The following is a 23,631-nucleotide window of genomic DNA, read 5'->3' on the forward strand; positions in this document are numbered from 1 at the left end:
TTTTTCTTTACCTTGATGATGCCAGAAAATCCGTGCTTTTTAAATTAATTCATGCTGTTGTTTTGTCTCTTTGTTCATCTCAGCGCGCCGCCAAAGCGAGGCGTGGCTCAGTCTATGTATCCACACTGAACCCCAAGTGCGTGACAGTAGGTGAGCTGTATGGCGAGGTGAATTCCACAACTATGGAATGGAAAGATGGCCTCTTGTCTCACATTTACCGTAAATATGCTAAGAATAGTAGAGGAGTATTACAAGGAACCAGACGAAAGCAGTCGAGCACACCTCCCGCTAACGCACTCAGATTATCAAGGAACTCATCGGCCAAGTCTGCTGTCACTAGTGTGTCGGCTATCAGTGGTGAGGAGAACAGTGAAGGTAAGAGTTTGCTTTACCACGGCCAATCAGAAGGAAGGAAAATACCTCAAAGAGCCAATAAGAACTCAACTGCCTGAAGCGCGCTGAAGTGCATGAGTGACCAACTGCCTCTGATTGGTTGAAAAAATGGCGGGAATTTTCTGGACCAATCAGGGAGCGAAGTAAAGCAATACCAAAGCAGTCTCAGATTATTTTTGACACTCAATTGAAAATTGCTCTGTAAAAATCACATCTGAATTTTGTTTTTGTTACGTTTAGCCCATAATTCAGATTCATCTACTTTACATTCTTAAATAGCGACCCCTCTGGTTGTAAGTAAAATCAGTGGGAAAACTAGTGACCCACAGAAGAACCCGGGTCAAGCACCATTTTGTAATCGTCGCATGTTGATGATCCATTCACAGGAGGAGCTCTTAAGTTTGGTTGAGAAAACTCGCACCAGCTCCTCAGCCAATCAGACGTAAAAAGGGACTCGGTTACCCGGATTTTACCGTGCTTCCAAGGAATGCACGTGTTTACTTCGAGATCTCATTGGCTCATGATATTTTGCCTTGTTCTCATTAGCTGTAATGTTCACTTTGCTTTTGGTTTGAAAAACGCTCGAAATTATTAAGACAACATTACACCAGGTTAGGGAAATTTTTCGAATAATTTTTTTGAAAAGCACTCAAATTGTTTCTTCGCCAGTTGAAACAGCGACCGCGACAGAAGACGCCAGTAACATTAACAGAGAGGAGACGCCCATTTTTTGGCACTGGATTGTGATGGACGGACCTGTGGATACACTCTGGATTGAAAACCTTAACACCGTATTGGATGATACAAAGGTGATAAGTGAAACCTCGTTCCCAGTGTTTCTGTTTTCCCCTTAAGAACAAGAACCTTACAAACATTGCGTGACATTAAACTGAATTGAGCATTTCCTATTGCGTGACAGGTGTTGTGTCTTGCCAATGGAGAGAGGATAGAAATGGGTCACGGGATGAGGATTTTATTTGAGGTTGACAATCTGGCCATGGCGTCTCCTGCTACAGTCAGTCGTTGCGGAATGGTATACATGGTAAAAAAAATCTGCTTCTTTCTTCTTACGATTAACATAACTTCCGAACAACTTGCAACTCTGATTCACAGCTACTTCGAAGATAATCAGATATGGCCTGCCGTCAGTACTGAACTCGTGACTGGCGATAAATGATTTAATATTAGCCTCGAAACAATTTAGAATGAACATCTTTCCCATGCGCTCATTCAAAACTTCTGAATTGTTTCCAGGAACCTAAGGATTTAGGTTGGAGACCGTACGTTAAAACATGGATTCAGAGGCTCAAAGAACAAACAAAGGTAAACTAACCAAAGCACCAAAAAAAAAACTCTGTACGCACCGAAAAAAACTGTGTACTCAATATCTGATTAAAATTAACATTTAATTTCATGACACAGAGAGAGAAAGTTGTTGGAGATACTTCTGTTACTTTCGTTGTTCTCGTAGTGGGAGATACAGCGGCTAACGCCCGGGACTCCGGATCGAGAGATCTGGGTCTAGCCCTGACCAGCAGTAGTTGTGGTCGTGTGCTTTACTTTCACAATGCTCCTCTCCGCCTCAGAGTTTACACCGAATACGAATAGGGCGGACTACTCGGTCGGCCTGGGTTGAGTCGCACGTAAGCGAGGTTAGTAAGGCTAATGACTCAACCCAGGCCGACCGAGTAGTCCGCTCTAATTGCATTCTGTCTGTAATTAGGGATTGGAGAATTGTGAGAGAGAGTACGGTAGGGGAGGCTGGCATTTGAATGGTTCCCGTTTAACCCTTAACACTCATAGTCTTCATATTATTCTCAAGGAGAATTTTTCAAACAATCAACAGTTCTTAAGTTTGCGATCATTTCCTTTATTCTCATGACCTTAATGCGTGATTCAGGGGTGACTTTGTGAGGAGAAGTAAAGTGCTGATCAAATTAGGGACCTTAGGGTTACGCTCTTGGATAGATTTTAATTATACAAAGAGAGTGTCTTTGTTTCTATGTGGATTTCAGCGAGAATATTTCTTCATTGATAATTATTTACCATAGGATTTTTCTCTTTAAAGGTTTGTTTGGTTTAACGCGTTTTTCTTTGTTTTGACCAGCTCCCCAGAGAGGTATTCAATCATCTTCTCCAGCTATTTGAACACAGTGTAGACACAGGACTTCGCTTCCTTTCCAACTACAGCCAGCTACAATACATCATAGCACCGGATCTTAGCATTGTTTCTACTCTCTGCAGTATTATCAGCGGTTTTTTAGAAATTATGTACAGCCAGGGTGGTTTCCTTGCTAGCGAAGCTCCGAGTGTTGCCGAAGATGGAGCAGAATTGTCGGAAACAACTTCGGCTAAAGCCGTCACGTTTGCCGATGACTCCGAACAAGAAATCATTCCTATTCGGAAAGTGTCTTTCATACAACGCAATCCTTCCCAGCTTTTAAGCTTTCTCGGAAAGGTGTATGTTTTCGCATATACTTGGGCATTCGGGGGAAATCTTCGTTTTGAAACAGTTGTCGAAGATGAAGAAAGTGGAGATACCTTTGCAAAAGACAGTCCACAAATTTGGGAATTGTTTGATACAATGACTCGTGATTTGTTTGATATCGAATCCCCGATCGGTGTTCGATTACCCCCTGGAAACGACAGCATGGCTAATTACTTCATTGACATGGAGAGCGGACAGTTTTCACTGTGGAGCAGTCTCGTTCCTTCGACTCGCGCATTGATAGCCAAGGCAGTGTCTAATCAATTTGCCATCTCAGATACTCTCAACACTCTAGACGATCCCCCTCCCATGAAAAATCAGCTTGAGATCGATCGTTCCCTCGTTCCAACCGTTGACACAGTCCGGTACGCGTTTCTCCTCTCGTTGATGGCGTTAAAAGGACAACCGGTTTTGCTAACCGGAGAAACCGGTGTTGGGAAAAGTGCATTGATCCAGGACACGTTGGTCCGGTTGTCCCAACCGGGTGGGAGTGGAACGAGCACGGGAACAATCTTAGGAGCAGTGTTTCGAACAGGAGGGATGAACTTGGTGGATAGCATTATGGATATGACAGCCTCTGAAGGGGTGAAGAGTGTAGGGCGTGGTTCTGAGGTGGTGTTCGACTCCACGCCTTTTTCGGCTTATACAAGCTCTTCAAAGGCGCAGAAGTTTATTGAATCGAAGTTGGTGAAGAGAGGAAGGGACGTACTGGGACCGAGACCAGGAAAAAAGGTCTGTCTGTTAGAAATTTCAACTGTCTTTCTTTTTCACTCTTAAGTGTGCAGCAGATAAAGGGAAGAGGGAAATGTAAGGTAACGTTCGAACAACCAAAGAAATTTACCTTTGTCTTGGAGCGCGCTGATAGTTCGTTTGATTGAAATTAAGGCTTGATTATTCTCTTGGTTGTATCGTCACCTGTTGAAGGCAGTGTTCAGAGAGCCACAGATATACCCCCCGCAACACAAGTTCAGTTATGCCTCTTCCCTACTATTCGCCATTCTCGTAGCAAAAGTAAGTTATTTGATAAATGGTTTTGCCTATTACGATAGGTTCTTCTCTTTGTTGACGACATCAATCTACCTCAACCCGATGCGTTCCAGTCCCAGCCCCCTCTGGAGTTGCTCCGTCAGTTCCTTGACTCTCAAGGTTTCTATGACTCTACAAAGCTTCAGTGGAAGGAGGTTCATGACGTTACACTATTAGCGGCTTGTGCTCCCCCAGGGGGAGGAAGAAGTGCTATTAATGGTCGGTTGCTGAGGCATTTCAGGTAGGGTGGGTAATCAGAGAATTGCGTAAGGCGGTTTCGATCAGATTTCGATCGAGTTTCGTTAAACCAAACCCAAAGTAGTTACAACAGCTACTCAGAACAAAGAAGAAGTAGTTAATGAGAACTGGAGTGAAAAAATGCGAAGTAAAAAAACTTAAGCAATCCCGGATTACTTTCAACACTCCATTTAGATTGGCTCTTATCAGGAGATTATGGATTTAGTGATCAGTCAGTCCATGCTATTTTCTTTTAATTTTACTTCCACGTGCAATGGGAAATTTTTACAATTAATCTGACTACCCATCGTATTTTAAATAAAATGTGCCTTGCTATCAGCCCCCAGGGGTGCTTTTCTTGTCTTCCCTCCCGCTCTCTTGATTTTTCTTTCGAATTCGTGATTTCTTGCCCCCCTTCTCCCATTCCGCAAGACCTTGTACTTGTTATATCATGGATTGGAGGACATCCCTTTATTTCCTAGTGTGCTTTATCTTCCTCATCCTGACTCCAAGTGGCTGCATCATATCTACGTCACACAGCTTGGACGCTTTTTTGAAAAAGCAGACTTTGTACCTGATGTGCGGGACGCCTGTGAGGTTATGGTGACTGTTGCTATGGGGCTGTACTTTGATCTTAGTGCCAACCTCCTCCCCACCCCAGCTAAGTCACATTATACTTTCAATCTGCGCGACTTAAATAAAGTAAGTGAATGAAGCACATATCGTTATTCAATTGAATGTTATTTTTTAAAAGAAAATCATGACGGAATAGCAAAGGTTTCAGGTGAATACGCTCTGTGATTGATTCAGAAAACTCGTTTCGTTCTCTTGGTCTCTCAGAAAATCACACGCAAAACTAGAATCAATTGTGAATTATCCAGCGATCAGGCTCTCATAGGCGGTACGACAGGAATGAAGCGGTCAAACGACGGCATGCGCGAAAGGATCGATTTTGGCCGGCCGCGCACCAATTTGACCGCCTAGTTGCCTGTGCTAGGCTTTCGGTTCGTGGAAAATAGCTCAAAGCAGGTTCTCGGAAAAAGGTTCCCCGGCAGCCATTTACCTGACAACTGCAACCGCCTCTTGTAGCTCGCCCGCCCGCCCTTTCCTTTCTTGTCGCAGCGTTTATGAGAGCCACCGTCATCTTTCTCCGCCTAAAGTCTTTAAGGTATTCCCCGTAAGCTCTAATAAGATCCTTAAATCACTTCATTGAATTCTCCGACTGGTCTTTGTGGACACTTAAGTTTTGCTTTAACTACCCTTTATATTATGTAACGGTCTTGTACGTGACTGAAAAGCTCTTGACTTTGCGCTGACTTAATTTAGTTTTTTTGCCTTGAACTCTCGTTGGATTATTAACAGGTTATAGAAAGCTTGTTACAAGCCCACCCATCCGTCATCACATCACGTGACCATTGCGCTCAGCTGCTCGGCCACGAAGCCTCACGAGTGTTGCACGATCGGCTCACGAACGATGCTGACCGACGGTACTTCCACAGAGTGTTGTCGGAACAGCTCCACAATGGGTTCAAGACACGCTGGAGTGCCGAGGAACTGGAAAAAAAGCCGTTGATCTTTGGGGATTTTCTGGAAGGAAGTGAACCACACAGCCCTCGAGTGTATCGCTCTGTGCGCCAATATGATCGATTGCCTCAGATCTTAGAGGTGGGTTTCGCTTTGAACCCTTGAACTTCCAGAAGTGATAAATATAATTTCCCCCTATAATATTCATACATTAACCAGGAAACAGGTAATGAGAATATCACGGTGAAGCAGCTAGAGGGGAGAATTAACAACCAGATCTTGGAAGTTAAACGAAAAGAAGCAAACAGAACTGCAAACAGTCCTGATGAGTGAGGGATGTGTTTTTTTGTTACAGGCGAGAGTTTTTTTGAGGAAAACTTGAGTATTAGTGTTTTCCCAAGGCATTCTACATACAGATTGGGACAATCGAGAAAAAAAGATCGTTCATATTCAGATAAGCTTGAGCTCCTTTCTCTAACAGACTGATGATTTCCACTCGTGGCCTTAACCCTTTAACTGTCAGAAGTGATTTAAATGTAACTTCTTCGTGCAATTCTAATCAGTTATCTTGTAAAAAGGTTATGAGAGCAGAAAATCTTATCAGCTGGAGGGCGTTATTTTGGAATGAGACCATATTTTCACGTGTTGTTTTATGAGGAAAAGCATAGCAGTTAGAAGGGAGAAGTGGATCTTGGGAGCTGAAGGGTTGATTGAAAACTGCAATCACCTCATTGAACAGTATTTGACTGATGGAGTGTTCTTCTTTGCCAGGAATACTACGACAAAGCCAACCTATCAGGGGGAAGTGTGGAGCATCGTTTTGTTTTCTTCGACATGGCAGTGCAGCACGTGACACGGGCGGCACGTGTTTTCCGTCAGCCTGGGAAACACATGCAGATGGTCGGGGTTGGGGGTACCGGCAAAGCCACGGTTGCTAAGCTAGCAGCGTTTATTGAAGACTGTGTGTTCTTGAGACCTCATGTCTCACGAGTATACAACTTATCGGAGTTCAGAGACGATGTGAAAAAAGCTTGTGTCGTGGCCGGAGTAAAGGGAAAGAACACTGTGCTTTTTCTGTCAGACAATTTGGTTAAGGTCAGTCGATTATTCTTTCTTTGAAAACAGCTACATTTCTTTTGCTCGATTTTGAGACCTTTTGCCAAATTCAAATTCAAATTCAACTCGTGTGGAATGAGATTTACCCTGTGGTGTGACTCCCTTGTAGGACGAGTTCCTTGAAGATGTGACGAGTATCCTAGCTGGAGCTGATATAGCCAGCCTTTTCGACCATGAGGACCTTGAGCGTATCTCTTTGGATCTAAAAAGAGATGCGATACTTCAAGGCGTTTCAGATACGAAAGAAGCCATCTTTCGGTTCTTCCTTGAACGCGTCAAGCAGAAGCTACACTTGGTCCTCTCCACCACCCCCGCGGGATCCAGTTTTCGGCGGCGTTGCCGCCTGTACCCGCCCCTCATAAACTGTTGTACAATTGACTGGTTTGACAGATGGCCTTTGGATGCCCTTCAGTCAGTGGCCGTGTCTTTTCTGGAACTTTCAGAACTGGGGAAAGATCCAGAGTCGAATGAGGCTCTACTGGAAAGTGTTTCTAAAGTCTTTGTTGAAGTTTTCAATAGCGTTGAACAGGAGACGCAGAAGTTTTATGAAGAGTTGCGCCGACGATATTACACGACTCCGACAAGTTACATGGAGTTTGTTCGCTTGTACCTGAGTAAATTAAACGACAAGCGAGCTGAATTGAGTTTTAACCGCGAAAGATTGTGTACTGGTTTGCAAAAGCTGTCAGAGTCTAATGAACTGGTGGGCACAATGCAAACTGAGTTGTTACAATTAGGGCCTAAACTTGAGAACAAAGCTAAGGTATGTAATCTTCCGAGGTTTTCAATTTTGTTTGTTTGTTTGTTTGTTTTGTTTGTTTCGATGCGTGCGCTAAAGTGCGTGGGTAGTATATTGCTTCGTCCTTTCCTTCCTGTTTGTCTTTACGTCTGCATGTTTTCTTGTGTGTCTGTGTGTGTCCGTCATTTGTTTTATCTCTGTTTTGTTCTTTTTATCTCTTTCAATCGTTAACGAGTTTGCCATTCCATTTTCACCTTCCTGTCTTTCATTCTACCTTTCTTCTCTCCTTTTCTCTTTTAGACGGATGCGTCTTCTGAGTATACCATCTCTTTCTACCATCTCACTTACTTTATTTACTTACACAAAGCTTTGACTTTGTTGATCCCAGCAATATGAGAACTCGTATCACATTTAGTGAACCAAGTAAGTTCGTGACGAGACAGAAAAACATATTTCTTTATTTCGTTTCTTGGTGTCATTAACAGGACGCAGAAAAGCTTCTTGAACAGCTCGCCTGCGACCAGGAAGCAGTGGATCAAGTACACAGTGTGGTACAAAAAGAGGAAGAAATCATGAATGAGGAAGCCCTTAGAGTGCAGGCGATAGCGGAGGAAGCTCAGAGGGACCTAGAAGGAGCCTTACCACAACTGAAGGCAGCTATTGTGGCTCTGGACTCTCTGGATAAATCTGACATTTCCGAGATCCGAGTGTACACCAAGCCTCCTACGATGGTGATGACGGTGCTGTCGGCAGTTTGTGTCCTGCTGCAGCAGAAACCAGACTGGAATTCGGCTAAACTGCTGCTTGGTGATCAGGGATTCTTGAAAAAACTTGTTGGCTATGACAAGAACAGTGTCCCCGAGAAGGTGAGCTCTTCATGTAACTGGTGGATAGTGTTCTGTGCAATTTTCGACTTGTTATTTGAGACAGGAAGGGTGTGTCTAAGAATTTGAGGTCTTCATGTAATTAGCAGGTAGTGTCGTTTGCATTGTTTGGCTTGTTAGTTTGGGACATGCGCAGTACCCTTGAAAAGTTGAGCGCTTAATATAACTGGTGGGTAGTGGTTTATTACTCAATGCAAAGCGTGTGATCGCAACACGCGTTCACGTTTACAGTGCTTTTAAGAACGTTGTTGTATTATGGCTATTAATCAGAAAACACCTTCAGAACATCTAGCCTTGTATGTCTATGGATACATAAGGTCGAGAGTGACCTTTTTTGTGATATAGACGAGAAACTAGTGAACATGACCACAGTAATTTACATTCATTTGCTGACGAAGAATAGCAGTATTTGTATCATAGTGACGTCACCCTTACCCTCACTGTCGTTCAAAGGCCTGACAGCTAAGAACTTAACTTATAGATGAACTTTAAACGGTTCTTGGTGGGGACGCTGTGGTTTCACGGTTAGTGGTCTGGACTCCAGGTCGAGCGGTCCTGGTTCGAGACTTGGCCTGATCATTGCGCTGTGTGCTGTGTGCCTGGCCTGGTCATTGTTCTCCCCATCCAGGAGTTAAAATGGGTACAGGCGAATTATCAGGGAAGTCTAATGAAATGCTGGGGGGTAACCTTGGGATCGACTAGCATCCCATCTAGGGGGAGTGATGATACTTCGCTTCATGCTGTGGAAACCGGGATAAGCTCCGGTTGGACTGTTCTCTTGGCTCGATTACAGCCCTTTTCATGTGTCCTTGCCGTTTTTTAGTCGACAAATTCTTTCCTTACACCAGGTCTTCACGCGCCTCAAACGATACACTCAGCATCCGGAGTTTAACCCAGAGGCTGTTGGTAAGATATCGGTGGCTTGTAAGTCCATGTGTCAGTGGGTGCTGGCGCTGGAGAATTACGCTGAGGTGTACAAGATCGTGGAACCCAAACAGAGAAGATGCGAAGAAGCACAAGCTGCTCTGCTAATCGCTAAAGAAAATTTGCAACAGAAGCAGGTATGACAAACGTGCATTCTTGGATTCCTCCGCTTTCTTTTGGTTTATGGCGAATGCGCCCCATTGCATGTTTGCCCCTCACCACCTTTGCGAGTTAACGGGAAATGAATACGTTCTGTGATAGGAAAATGGGTCGAAAGATTTACGGGCGAACCCGTCATACGTTAGGGGTCGAACTTGCAGTGGGGTGAATTCATTAGCTTCCCCTCTTTCTCGCAGTGCAAAAGCGATTCAAACGGTTTTTTTCGAATAATTTAGGTTTACAACAGAAGAAATGCTCTCTTTGTATGTTATTCAATAAATCTGGGCCACAAAGCATAAGAGAAATAGTGACTTGCGGTTTGGTCCGAGTGAGTTTTTTTAGAGGCCCTCTCCCTCCCCACTTTGAGATAAGCCCTACCCCACCCGTCAGAAAACCCGGGTAACTAATGAGCCCCCTTCCCGGGGGCTTTTCAAAGCTCTTACGGAACAAGGTATAGAGAAGTTAAAAATGTATCGAATGTTTCTTTAGTAATCTATACGTGTGGTTAAAAAGCTGGTATTTCTGGCTTTTAGCTAAGTCTGCTGAAAATCCAGGAACAGCTTCAGCTTCTTAAGCAACAATATGATAGCAGTGTGGCACAGCTGGAGGAACTCAAACAGAAGAAGGAGCTTACTATTGTGAGGCTGAAGAGGGCTTCAATTCTTACTGCAGCCTTGGCTGAAGAGCAGGTACGACGAGAAAAAAACTTAGGGACTCTCCTGTAGTCTAGGATGCCAGTCTTTCGAAGTGGCATCTCGAAGGCAGTGTTTTGTTACTTCTGTATTTCCTCCTTGTTGAACTAATTAACACCTCAGTGAAATATTGACGTGAGTGTCCAAAGCAAAACGGCATTGCCTTGATTGGCTCAACGTCGCTCGGCGATTGGTCCAGAAACACGCAACACGTTCTCAAACAGTCAGATTCAAAGCTCAGCTCCAATCGCGACTTGGTCGATCGCATTTTCCCGCGCGTCGGATAATCTTGTTTTTTCTCTAAGTTCTCATTGGCTCCTTCTTTCAATTTGCTTTGTTTTGATTGGCTGTTTTGATTACTTCGGGTTTGCTTTTACGTTACTCGGTCGAAATGCGTGTTAACATTTAACTGGCTCTCCCCAGTCTTGTTGTACTGAAATAAGGGAGGTATTGTGAGAGCTAAGCGTCTTGTCAGCTTGCATAAGAACGCAACAAAGTAACCTGGCCATGGTTCAGTTAAACCCGCTTTTTCTATCTCGGGTTTTGCGCGCTAACCCCCAGACCAACGCGTCTTCCACTTAACATGACTTCATAGCCGCGGAACTCAAAATCTTGCGGTCTCAAATCGAGATGTATTTGTACGCTCATCTCATGAGACCTTTTCATAGGTTCGCTGGAGCAACTCGGTGAGCTCTCAGGAGGAACACGCCCACGGTCTTATTGGCGATACACTGGTGTCCTCTGCAGCGGTGGCTTACCTAGGTGCCTTCACGTCATCCTATAGGCACCGGCTTCTCTCGCACTGGCTGCAGCTCTGCAAAGCGGAGAACATTCCAGTGTCGGAAAATTTTGAACTAACAGAGTTTCTGTCTGAGCCTGTCGAAGTTCAGACTTGGTTGAATGATGGGCTACCTCACGATAAACACTCCATTGAGAATGCTGTACTCATGAAGCATTGTCGCCGCTGGCCACTCTTGATCGACCCGCAGGAGCAAGCATCTAAGTGGATCACGCGGACTGAAAAAGATAACGGGCTCAAGATTGTCAAGGCCTCGGATCCAGGCTATCTCCGGACATTAGAGAGTGCCATACCGTTAGGACAACCGGTTCTGGTTGAGGTAAGTAATAAGAGTTATTTTTAAGTGAGTATCGATGGTTCGCTTTGATCTCAGTTTACCGCGCTCCATGATGAGCTTGAAAACATTGCTGCCACTCACTAAACCGATCAGATATAATAATAATAATAATAATAATAATAATTTTATTTATATAGCGCTAAAATCCAATAATTGTCCAAAGCGCTAAATGAAATGAAAATGAAATATGAAACCGAAATCCAGCTCTATAACGGACGGACGAGTACTCGGTATTATCTTGGTCAAAATCATAGCTGCCATCTTTGATTTTTACAATAGCGGAGGGCTGGGAAGAGAAAGAAATTAGTACCAAGGGGGTGAGGGACGGTCGAAAAGAAGGAGAGGGGAGGGATGGAGCGATAAATAATACGCGCTTTTCGCCTTTCCCGGCCCCTTCCCCCACCATTAACTCTGACTCCAATTCAAACATGGCCAGTTGAATAAATGATCGCTAGCTTTCTGACGTTGACAACGTTAACTCGCCCCAGGTTAGCTCTGACCAGGTCGCAACATTGGTTGTTGGCGGTAACATAACACCAGCTAATTTTGTTATTTTTTCTGTTTTCCTCAATCGGATTTGAAACATTTTTGAGTATTTACATCTTCAATAGACAGTATACCGACGTAAGGCCACCTCATTCCTAGAAACAAAGAGGGAACATTCTTTAAACTGTCTTTAAGAAATGGTATTTGCAAGTTGTTTGGATTATCGACTTTAATGGGAAGGGGGTAAGTTTTCAAAGAAATTGTGGTGCTGCGTCGGTGGGAGATATAACAGGGTAATTTGGTATTATCAACTGAGTTGTTAATGCTAACACGTCAGCCTTGTAACTCTTTACGGTGGCCAATTTACGTTATCAACCCAGTTGATAATACTAAATTACCCCTTTATGAGAAGGTTTTGAATCAAAAGCAACAGGCATGCGGTCGGTGTTTCCGTTACAGACACTTTTTTCGATTTTGCAGGATTTGGGTGAACACTTGGACCCGTCGCTTAACCCAATCTTGAGCAAAAATACTATTACACGAGGTAACCAGGAAATGATGATAATCGGTGACTCCGAGATCGAATACAACAGCAACTTCCGGTTATACATGACCACACCCCTGGCAAACCCGCACTTTCTACCGGAAGTGTGCATTAAAGTCACGGTGATAAACTTCACTGTCACGCTAGATGGATTGCAGGACCAGTTGCTGTCACGCGTGGTCCAAAGGGAAAGACCAAAGCTAGAGGAGAGTAGCAAAGAGTTACTTCATGGCTTGGTAACGGATCGCTACAAGTTAAGAGAATTGGAAGATCGATCACTGTCTCTGCTTCACCAGTCACGTGGTAACATCCTGGACGACGAAGATCTTATCTCCACTTTGGATGACAGCAAGAAAGTGGCGAATGTTATTCACACGCGTGTCGTCCAATCAGAAGAGACCAAGGAGAAGATTAACTTCAGTCGAGAGAAATACCTTCCAGTGGCCACGCGGGGTGCGGTGTTGTATTTTGTTCTCACAGATTTAGCTTACGTGGATGTTATGTACCAGTTTTCTCTGCCCTGGTTTACAGATCTCTTTGACGGCTGCATTGAGTCCGCTCAGGAGCCAGCACAGACTGCGAGAAGTGAGTCACCCATAAGGCCTGGTAGCGCAGGTACGCTTCGACCCATACGAAAGGATAAACTTGCTGTATCAAGTGCGAGTCGACCCGGGTTTAAACGTCGAATAACTGTCCACAGGCCGAAAGATGAAACTTCGTTGCCGCAATATCTCCAAGCCTTGGTAGAGCTTCTAACAGAGAGTGTCTATCGGGTGGTTTCGTACGCACTATTTGCGTGTCACAAACTCACGTTTTCTTTTATGTTATGCGCGGGAATCATGCGTCACAGTATGGCTACATCACGGGACAAAACCATCGACGAGGAAGAGTGGAATTGGTTTTTGCGTGGATCAGCGGTCGCTGCCATAACAGACAGACTCGAGAGTGAAGAGGAGTTGAATATCTCTTGGAAGGGTGAGTACCTGTTTTAACCCTTTAATCCTCACGATCTAAATTCTCCTAACTGTTTGCCATACATAACTTGTAATGTTAGCTCTGAGAACTCAGCATTCATATTGTCAGGAGAATTTAATTTTGGATCTCTCTTGGGAATGGGAGAGTTAACTTCTCTTTCAAAATCGATATCGACTTGGAAGTGGAAGACGAACAGTGATTTCAAAACTCGGAAAGAATAATGGCCAACGTATTACAATGGAAATTATCTGTTAGGGTCTTGATCCTCTGACAGTCTGCGTAGAAGAGATTCAATTTTAGGTGTTTATGAATAAGAAACCTTGTAACCTGCGATAACGCTCTTTTTCTGCGTTACCGCTTGCGCTGATTCTATTTGTTATTTTTCAATGTAGGGTCATGCTCCTCGAAACTGGATTTTCTGGGTGATGAAATTTTGCTGGTGCCTGAAAAAAATTAACGTCATATCCATCCTTGTCACGACCTGACCGAGCGTCTGTCGAAGAAGTGTCCCAACCTTTAATGGCGTTATTTTTTAAACATAATAATCGAACTTTTCTGAAGTAAATGTATTGAAAATTTCATGATTTTCACAGGAAGTCAGACGACAGTCACGGGAAGCCTGGGTCAATACATGTCGAAAATGAACAAATCTCCAGCCAAGTGGATAACTGAGTCTACCTGGAAGGAATGTCTTCAGCTGTCAGCCTCCATTCCGGCCTTTGCTGGCCTCTGTAGTAACATTGCAGTGAATGGTGCCTTCTGGAGCAAGTTCGCCGCGAGCGAGAATCCATTCGAGTTCATTGAAAATGAGCAAAAGCTCGAGAATACGAAGGCTACCTCAACAGAAGGTATGTGGAGTTACGTCACATATGTATATTTTCAGTGTCGGTGTCATGCAATTTTGTGTTGCGAATTACAGATAGTATTGAGTTGTGACTAAATTTTCACGTCCTTTTGAGATGGTTTTCTTTGTTACGCAGTTTTTTTAAGCCCACGTATACAGCGAAGTGACACTATGACGAGAAATAAAGAGACGCCGGTCACTCCTTGGGGTTAAGGAGTTAACCTTCTGTAGATTATCACCATTTATAGGCAGACACTTTTTCCAACTGCTGAGCGGGGTCTCCCACGGTGGGCTGAAAATTTGGTTTAACTTGTTTTACAGATACGGATCACCACTCTCCTCAGCTCGGCTGGAACGTATCCAGTCTCTCCAGGTTTCAGCGTCTTATCATCGTCAAGGTACTGCGGCCCGAGTGTCTTGTCGATTCTGTCAGACTATTTGTGGAACAACAGATGGGGCCTAAGTTTGTCACGAGCTTTGGGTTTGATCTACAGGAAGTGTTTGAAGAGTCCAATAGTAGGAAACCACTCATTTTTATCTTGTCTCCAGGTTAGTGCCGCTGCGCTGTTGAAAAAGTACCACAGCATGAGGGCAGAGGAGCAGGGATGGCGCAGTGGTGAGAACGCTCGCCTCCCATCGCTGTCGCCCGGGTTCGATTCCCGGAAACTAGTGTCGCATGTGGGTTGACTTTGTTGTTGGTTCTCGTCCTTGCTCCGAGAGTTTTACTCTGGGTCCTCCGGTTTTTCTTCCTCCGCAAAAACCAACATTCTAAGTTCCAATTTAACCTGGAAAGGTGGAAAAGAAGAGCCCCCGAGTGTAATGCTCACTGCTAAATCCTATTTATGTTATGGCGTGAGTTAGTCTGTTCTCGAGGCAGGTGGCCCATCCGCCCAGGAGTACTGCTACTAATCCTGGATGGGATGCTTTTCCATCGCAGGTGTCTCTCCTCCCCCCCCCCCCACCCCCCTTCTCGCTCAAAAAAGAACAGAATTTCAGCATCTTTGTTCATGGTGTATGGTACGTTTAGAGATATTCTGCCATCGAGCATCGAGATTATTATAATGATTACATCGGAAAACCGTTATGAGCATGGAGTTTCGAATTTTTTATCGACACCAGAATTGTTCTTTTCCGTCTATCATTGAAAATTGTTATCGTGAGGCAATATGTGATCTTTTTCCTAAATTTCTGATACTTTGTTGTCTTAAAACAGAGACACAGTTCTCTATATTGCCCCGTTCTTGTGACTACTTATCAAACCGTTTTGTTATTATCTTTTTTTCAAAGGTTCAGATCCAACATCGCAGCTCATGCGGTTTGCGCGGGAGACTCGAGGGACTTCATTACATCTAGACATAATCTCATTAGGAAGGGGTCAGGGCCCCAGAGCTGAAGAGGCAATCACGAAAGCCTACCACCAGAAAGGAAAGTGGGTTTTCTTACAGAATTGCCACCATGCAGCCTCATTTATGCCGCGACTTCAGATGATTGTGAGAAGGTGAGGGAATTGAGGAGAGGGTCGCGTGACAAAGAGAGTCAGGGGAGGAGAAATTAAATCGTGTCATTTTGCTATATGTTGGTGAGGGTAGGGCACAGTGTAGGTTTTTATTGCGTCAGTTTGTTAGTCGTGCGACTTAAAGTGATCATGGGAAGGTGAGTGAGGGGGGTCTGGTAACGAGAGGAATAAAGAGAGTTACACTGCCTCCTCGTGACCTCACTGTTTTTTAAAAATTACCAAACCTTTTCTTGTGATCTTTAAAACTTCTACCGCTTTTGCAAACTTGGTTTCCCTGATGACACCTTGAAAGTATTATTCAGTGCGTGTTAAGTGAGCTCAGGAGAGTTGAATTCTAGTCCATGATTTTTAAAAAAAAATCAAATCGTCTAAAGGGAATTTAGTTATGGCAATAGGACTGGGGTCCAATGTGCTCTGTTACTGTTGACTTTTTGCCGAAATGAAACGAACCCTGTTAATTTAAACTGGCGCGCAAATAACGCTTGCTGTCCAATAACGCTTACTGTCTTATCACATAGTCCCCGTTAAATGTCCAACGCGTGCTGTCCAATTATACAGACCCGCGCGTTATCTGTTCCACCTGTACAGTCCCAGTACACATGCCTCGCGCCTTAACTGTCCTACGTGTACAGTCCTAGTACACAAGCCCCGCGCGTTAACTGTCCCACGTGTACAGTCCTAGTACACAATCCCCGCGCGTTATCTGTCCCACGTATACAGTCCTAGTACACAAGCCCCGCGCGTTAACTGTCCCACGTGTACAGTCCAAATACACAAACCCCACGCGTTATCTGTCCCACACAAGCCCGGCACGTTAACTATTTAGTGACGAACATGACGCTTACACTATCCCGTTGATGCTCAAATCGGGCTATTGGTAGCCAATCACGTTCGAGAGTTTTGTTTTACTGTTGATTAAAACTTACACTATCCTTATCCTTAGGATATCACATCCTGAAACAAATGTGCATCCGAATTTCCGGATGTGGCTGAGCTCCAAACCAGACCCCTCGTTTCCAGTGTCCATCCTACAAGCTGGACTCAAGGTACTCATCAGCATTTCTAGCATTTCTAGCATTTCCAGCATGTTGCTATAAGTAGTCACAGACATATATGAGACTTTATGGTGCCATTCTATATTTTTGGGAAGGTATAGTGCGGAAGAATATGGTAAGGCTTTTAAATTTCGCCCCGCGTTTTCCGCCTTGGTTCATGGCTATGTTCTGACTCGCTGTTTCCGTAGGACAATCCCTCTAAAAATTTGTTAGACACAAACGTGAAACGATAATGATTAGTGATGTTACATGTTGCTAGCTTGCTAGTTTTCTCTTGTCGTTAAGAGTGGCTAGACACGGCATGGGATGACCCGTGAGAATAATTTGCGACGTTGTGTTAGTTAGTACTGAATCCTCGTGGGATCTCGGAAACCGGATACGGGATTGGCTTGCTCTAAATCCTCCTAGGATCTCCGAAAAGGGAAGTGATCTGAATTAACTTGTCGGGGTGACCATAAGGCAATGTCCACGTGGGAATTAGGTCTCTTAGGCCAATCTTCCCTTGTTTTATCACTCTTTTATTGAGCATGCGCGAAACATGTCATTAACTTGTTCTTGCAGATGACGGTGGAACCTCCCCCAGGAATCAAAGCCAACTTGCTTCGATCTTTAGGGGGAGTGGGTGGGGTGGTGACCGAGTCTGTGTGGGAGGACACAGGGCCTGGGCCTAGTTGGAAGAGACTTGTGTTTGGTTTGTGTTTCTTTAATGCCGTCGTGCACGAGAGGAAGAAGTTTGGAGCCTTGGGGTGGAATATTCTGTATGAATTCACCGCCTCGGACCTTGAGGTATTATCTCTTGACTAAAGTTATATGTTGATTCATATTAATTTAATGTTAGAATTATTGTCTAGTCAAGCGCAACAAGTATTTCTTGTTCCTTAAACAGTTCGAATAAGCGAAAAAAACTTGTTTGAACTTAAAATTTCGCAAGCCCTCGTTTTGAAGTTTAGTACGGACCACTGAAATTTGTCTTTTTTTTTTTTCTCCCCTGCGCCGGAATTTTCCGATTTTCTTAAGATTATTTTTTGCACTTAATACAGGGCTAAAGCAGTTACTCTTTTTTACGCTACAATAGGTGTCGATTTTGATGCTACACATGTTACTAACCGAGCTTCACGACGTGCCGTGGAAAGCCATCAGATATCTGACGGGGGAGATTGTGTATGGGGGCCGAGTCACAGACAACTGGGACCAGCGATGCTTGCAGAGTATCCTGGGAAAGTTTTACACTCCTTTGGCCTTACAAGAGAGCTATGGTTACACTGTCGATTATGTAAGCGCGGTGTACTGGATAATTTAAGTCTTTTAGATAATGTCTATATTAGGAGTTCGCAATGAAAATTTACCATGTCTCCCTACTCGTGGGAACATAGCAGAGGCCTGCACAGTGTAGGCCTGGAGAATGATGAACATTTTGTTTGAAAAGGAATACCTCAAATTTTTTTCACTTTTCATTATTTTTATGACTTAGTCTTTACAACCTGCGTAGCCGATCTCATTTCAATTTGCCGCTGTCCCCCCCCCCCCCCCCCAACCCAAAACTGGAAACAATTCTGCATTCACAAGCTTTCTTTTTTTATGAGAAATTTATTAGCCTAATTTTTTTTAAGGCCGTAATTTCCTCCTATTTCCTGATCTGTTAAGAACGTTTTACAAATGGTGTTGGATGAGAATGAGTTAAAGGCTTGATATTCTATATAGAACTTTAGGGAGTTGAATATCACGTCATGAAGGGACAGGCTTTCTATTCAGATCATAAAAAAGGACTGCGTTTGTTACTTACCGATCCTTCCTTTTGAAAAGTGATGAGAATTGAGGAGGGGAGGGGTGGGGTGCTGGTTGAACTACAGGTCAACCACTTGAGAATGATATCGTTTCCGATTCATTTTAGGTGTACCGTCCACCTCCACCTGAAATCTCTTTGTCAGTTTGCTGTGAGTACATTGAAGGTCTACCTGCTGCTGATGCGCCTGAACTCTTCGGAATGGATCAGAATGCAGACACGGCTTTCCTTGCTGGTCGAGGAAGAGCGCTCATAGCTGACCTGTTAGCAGCCCAGCCTCGCCTCACCACGTCCATAGGGTATGACTGAAACATCTTTGTCGCAAACTTTTCTGCATTTATTGAACTCATAAAAGGACTTAAAAAGAAATCTGTTGGCGCTTACGCCCTGGCGCGGGCGCAATCACGGACTTTGTTATAATTTTATTTTTTCAATTTCAGGCGCGCACTCATTGGTTATTTAAATGGTTTTAATTTTAATGACGTAATATATTTGGTCGCGCCTACAGAAATGAAGTGGTTTTGGGATTTTTGAGTCGAACTGGACTTGCATTGTTCCTTCGGTGTTTGTAAGGTTTTAAGGATTTTACGAATTTTGAGGGCTGTCGGGGAAACCCTCAGAATAGTCATTTCTTATTTGTATTAAAAAAAAAATAGAAAAAGGAAAAACTCTCAGAACGGAGAAAGTTGTTGACATTGAGAACGAGAATCTAGTGACTAGTAGAAAGTATTGTGGTCTATTGATGTAAGGGGAGGCATTTTGATCACAGGGGGCTTGCCTATGCTGTATTTTTGTTTTGCAGCAGCACCTGTCAAGGATGACGCGCTGGTTAGAGCGCTTTGGAAAATTTAAGTTACTGCTTTCTGTAGGCTGTAACTCAAATTACTGAGTTTGAAATTCATCATATCGAAATTAGTTTCTTGTTCATTTTATGACCGGTGTTTGCCTCTCTGTGCTGTCAATCTAACTTTTATTTCCATTATTTTTTATTCCTAATTTTTACCACAGCTCAAACAAAACCAATGACGACACAGTCCTGGATCTTGTGAATGACACATTAAAGTACCTCCCTCCACGAGTGGACTTCAACACTAATGACTTTACCGCTGATCTAATGAACCCAAAGCGCGGATCTATTACTCCAGACCGCCTGAGACAGGTGGCTGAGAAGAAGCTATCCCAGGATCCTTTGGCCGAGCACGCAGATCAGTCCGCATTTGTCACAGTTTTGAGACAGGAAATAAATCGGTTTGACCGATTGTTGGGGATCATTTACACATCACTTTCATCGTTGCGACTGGCCGTCAAAGGGGAAGTGCTCATGTCTGAACAATTAGAGGAGGCGTATGATGCGTTGCTTAGCAACCGTGTTCCAAAGGCTTGGGTGGTATGTATCATTCATGGAGTGTCTCAACTCTTTAACTCCCAGAACTGATCAACATGTAACTTCTCCCTCTAATATCCATACATTATCCAGCAAACAGGTAATAAGAATACTCAAACTTATCAGGTAGAAGTTGTCATCTTGATCGAAAACCAAATTCTCGTAACTAATTTACAAGGGAACTTAGAGAAGCTAGAGGAGAGAATTTAAAACAATCAGATTTTGGGAGTTAAAGGGTTAAGTATTGTGAAGTACTTGTAGACCATTACTGACTTGAGTTCCATGTTAAACTTTTTTCATTTTACGGTATGTTGCATATTTTTGTTCAGTTTAGGTAGCCAAATCCAAGAATGATAACATTTGACAATAAATTAGTGGTCAGTTTTTATTTAGTAGGCACTGATTCCTAGGCCTGTTGGAGACACTTTACGCCTATGACGTCCAAACTTAAAGGTCTAAGTGCATGTTAACACTAGTTTTATTCATTATAGCAAGCGGCATATGAATCCTGCAAGCCACTGGGAGCATGGGTTGACAATCTTGCCAAAAGGGTGGATTTTTTTAGCTCTTGGTTAGACTTGGTCAGGAATGATAAAAGATCAAAGTCCCGAGTGTCTCGCGAGACTGGCGTTACGCCGACACCAACCACCAGCCAATCATCGATGTCCACGCTCCCACCACGTGATCATCCGAACGCTTTTTGGTTACCAGCTTTCTTTTTCCCGCAAGGTAAATTATAATTTGTCTGGTTACCGATGGTAGTGAACGAAATAGAGATAAAGATAAAGTAATATTTATCAGCATGATAGTAGACAGTTTCGTTTCTTTTTCTTAAGAAAAATATATATCGCTTCATTTTAGCTGTAAGATATCTCTCCTCTTAGTTAACATCATTCTTCTCCGTCATTGCTTCTTGTCCGTCATGTTCCTCCTCGCCCTTCCCTTCTCACCCTCTTCTTCTTTCTTCTTCAATTTTTTCTTCTCTTCCCCGGCTATTCTTCATCTTCATCCTCATTTCTCCGCACTTTTTTCTCTCTCCAAGGGCGAAGCCGAAGGGGGGGTGGTCCTGGGGTGCCCGTGACCCTCCCCCCTCCTTTTGTAAGCCTTTTTTTTTGTCACATTAAGTAAAACATTGCGTGGAGGTCGACATGACTATTTGGTGATTACTCTACGTTTGACATAGTGTGACCCTCCCGCCCTTGAAAAATCTTGCCCACGCCCCTGCTCTCATAATTACAAAATTACAGTCACCCCTCTCAGCTATCGCTTCTTTCTCCTTCTCTTTCTCTTCCTCTCTCTTCTTTGCATCCCTAACATTTTCATCTTTTGCGTTTTTGGTGAATTAACTGTCTTTCTCTATTTCTCAGGTTTTCTCACAGCTGTATTACAGACACATGCCCGACAGCGTAACCTCCCAGTTGACTCGTTAAGCTTCTGCTACCAAGTGCTGAATGACAAATGGACGAATGATGAACTAGTTCATAGTGAAAGCGACGTCGATTTCAAGAGAGTCGCTTTTCAGGTGAGATATATCAGGGGAGCGACATGCACAGAGTATTCTTGAGGTTACTTTTTTTATACTTGTTTAGACCCCAAGTCGGGAGGGGCCTCGCCCGGTGCAATAAACGGGAGCATATGGAACTTTTGTCGATTAATGAACGGCATTTCGTGAAATTGCTGCTGAAAAGCCGTTCGTTCTAATGGTAGAATACTACAGGGTATCAGCCACAGACTTAAAGTTAGAACCACCTTGTTCAGAGAACTTTGCAATACTATATCAAGGTAATAATCAGTAACCTTGAGTGGAATAGTCACGTAAAAGGGTTTTTTTTTTCAACAAACTCGAATACGAAAAATTCTGGTCGACCTACCTGAGAATTTCACATATATTGAGATCAGAAAAATATCTTTCAAATCTTAGTGTAGCACTACAACATAACCATAGCAGACTATATATTTAGAAGTCTTTACATAACTTTTTTTTTAAATTAATAATGTCTCTCTAAACCAATAGAACCACTTTTTTCTCAGGGTGCTCCTACGGACGAAGGCTCTCTTGTTTTTGGACTTTATCTGGATGGAGCATCATGGGATTTCAAGCGAGGATGCTTGCAAGAATCCCTTCCTGGCCAGCGGTTTTACCCTCTTCCCGAACTACTCGTCATTCCTGTACAGGTAAGCAAGCATTTCACTGTGAGCATCTTACTGCAGAAGCGTTACCCTTAAAGAAGGAACTCGAGCGTTTGCGCGTTCAAGTTATACCTTGTATAAGTATAGCATAATTTATAGCATAATGATCGAGAAGGAACTCGAGCGTTTGCGCGTTCAAGTTATACCTTGTATAAGTATAGCATAAAGTATAGCATAATGATTTTTCATCTTTAACACTTTCAGCAAAACCCATCAACAACACCTGATGGAAAAGGTAAAGAGGATACAGAGGAAGAGCTTAACACGTACGAATGTCCGTTGTACAGAACATCTCTTCGTGCCAGCTCCCTCACGTCCACTGGTCACCCTACTAACTTTGTCACGTCCGTAAATCTGCAGTCTATTCAGCCAGCGGACTATTGGATTACCCGTGGCGTGGCTCTTCTCTGTCAACTGGACGAATGACGTCACCGTTTTCCAATGCAGTGTGAATTTCGTGAAATTATGAATTGAAAAGTTTTCAAATAAGTTGTTGAAGAACATTTTCTGGTTTTGAAGTCCATCCATAGCTGAAATGCTTTAGGTCACGAGTCTTTTCAACGATTCTTTTCAATTTTAGTTGCCACTAGGTTTTTTGCAGATGTTTATTTAAGATTAAACTGGAATCGAAGGTTCTTATCCCAAAATACCAAATATCGCCTTCCATCCTACTTCATTTGTCTCTCATTTTCGAGGGACATTCATTCATTCAATACTAATGGAATAACACCTCTGGCCCCGGTTGTTTGAAGGGTTGATAACGCCATTCACTGGATATAATTCTATCCGTTGTGTAGTGCGGTACGTTTTGTTAGTGATTCCTGCCCTTCGAACAGTGGGGCCTTGTTCTTTTAAACACATTCAAACCTGTTAAAAAACACCAAAGTTCGCATCGCACAAAGGTGTTTACTCGTGGGCGGGTTTTGAGGCTTGGAGAGTGAGACATTCGTAGAACCCCAGCTATTTAACTGCTCCTATGTACATTTTAAGGTTTTATTTTCGTCACTTTGAGCCAAAAAACGCACTAGTTATCGCCTCTCTATTTAAAACACACTCATTGCCTCTGTGTTGTGAACCTCTTTTGAAAAGAAATTGTGAAAAGGAAAGTAGAATGTACGGAAAACTGTACAGTATCCTTAAGTTAAAACGTGTGCAGGTTTTTATGGTTTTACTGTAAATAGTTATTTTTTATCATAAAACTGTTTCTAAATATAAATGGTGTTTTTGCTATGTCCAGGTTTATTGACTGGTTCCACGAAGGGAAAGGGGGGTGGTGGCAGTGAATGCTAGCGATCAGGGGGGTGGTGGTGAGGATAAGAATTTTACCTTTCACACTCAAACATCAGTATGCAAGTTCTCCTCACTGTTCTCAATACATTTCCTATGGTGCTCACAAAGATAATATGTCTAACAATCAAGAGCGTCTGTTACAACAAATTCAGGGCCAGCGGTTTACCTGCCGATTAGGCTTCAGTCCCCGCGCCCGTACATATATATTTAAATTTTCGTGCGAAAAAGAACAGAATGTTATTCAGT

General features: G+C 43.3%; 1 protein-coding gene across 1 annotated transcript in view; it reads left to right on the forward strand.

Moving 5' to 3' along the window:
* The window catches only part of LOC113676072 (dynein axonemal heavy chain 6), a 49,667-nt gene extending 26,356 nt beyond the window's left edge, over positions 1 to 23,311 (forward strand). Inside the window, exons 36-62 of the mRNA XM_089193431.1 lie at positions 84 to 375; positions 1,063 to 1,202; positions 1,313 to 1,435; positions 1,648 to 1,716; positions 2,501 to 3,613; positions 3,931 to 4,148; positions 4,627 to 4,846; positions 5,507 to 5,809; positions 6,440 to 6,763; positions 6,894 to 7,547; positions 8,009 to 8,389; positions 9,256 to 9,468; positions 10,024 to 10,179; positions 10,851 to 11,300; positions 12,285 to 13,323; positions 13,917 to 14,171; positions 14,489 to 14,716; positions 15,455 to 15,665; positions 16,627 to 16,729; positions 17,300 to 17,524; positions 17,814 to 18,011; positions 18,630 to 18,820; positions 19,530 to 19,908; positions 20,397 to 20,634; positions 21,273 to 21,427; positions 21,937 to 22,080; positions 22,300 to 23,311. Of these exons, the coding sequence (XP_089049557.1) occupies positions 84 to 375; positions 1,063 to 1,202; positions 1,313 to 1,435; positions 1,648 to 1,716; positions 2,501 to 3,613; positions 3,931 to 4,148; positions 4,627 to 4,846; positions 5,507 to 5,809; positions 6,440 to 6,763; positions 6,894 to 7,547; positions 8,009 to 8,389; positions 9,256 to 9,468; positions 10,024 to 10,179; positions 10,851 to 11,300; positions 12,285 to 13,323; positions 13,917 to 14,171; positions 14,489 to 14,716; positions 15,455 to 15,665; positions 16,627 to 16,729; positions 17,300 to 17,524; positions 17,814 to 18,011; positions 18,630 to 18,820; positions 19,530 to 19,908; positions 20,397 to 20,634; positions 21,273 to 21,427; positions 21,937 to 22,080; positions 22,300 to 22,521 (8,244 nt within the window). The 3' untranslated portion in view covers positions 22,522 to 23,311. The remainder of the gene's footprint in view (positions 1 to 83; positions 376 to 1,062; positions 1,203 to 1,312; positions 1,436 to 1,647; positions 1,717 to 2,500; positions 3,614 to 3,930; positions 4,149 to 4,626; positions 4,847 to 5,506; positions 5,810 to 6,439; positions 6,764 to 6,893; positions 7,548 to 8,008; positions 8,390 to 9,255; positions 9,469 to 10,023; positions 10,180 to 10,850; positions 11,301 to 12,284; positions 13,324 to 13,916; positions 14,172 to 14,488; positions 14,717 to 15,454; positions 15,666 to 16,626; positions 16,730 to 17,299; positions 17,525 to 17,813; positions 18,012 to 18,629; positions 18,821 to 19,529; positions 19,909 to 20,396; positions 20,635 to 21,272; positions 21,428 to 21,936; positions 22,081 to 22,299) is intronic.
* Positions 23,312 to 23,631: the final 320 nt, after the last annotated feature.

Source organism: Pocillopora damicornis, chromosome 14, assembly GCF_964200805.1.
Source record: "Pocillopora damicornis chromosome 14, jaPocDami1.2, whole genome shotgun sequence".
In the NCBI taxonomy this organism is placed as follows: domain Eukaryota; kingdom Metazoa; phylum Cnidaria; class Anthozoa; order Scleractinia; family Pocilloporidae; genus Pocillopora; species Pocillopora damicornis.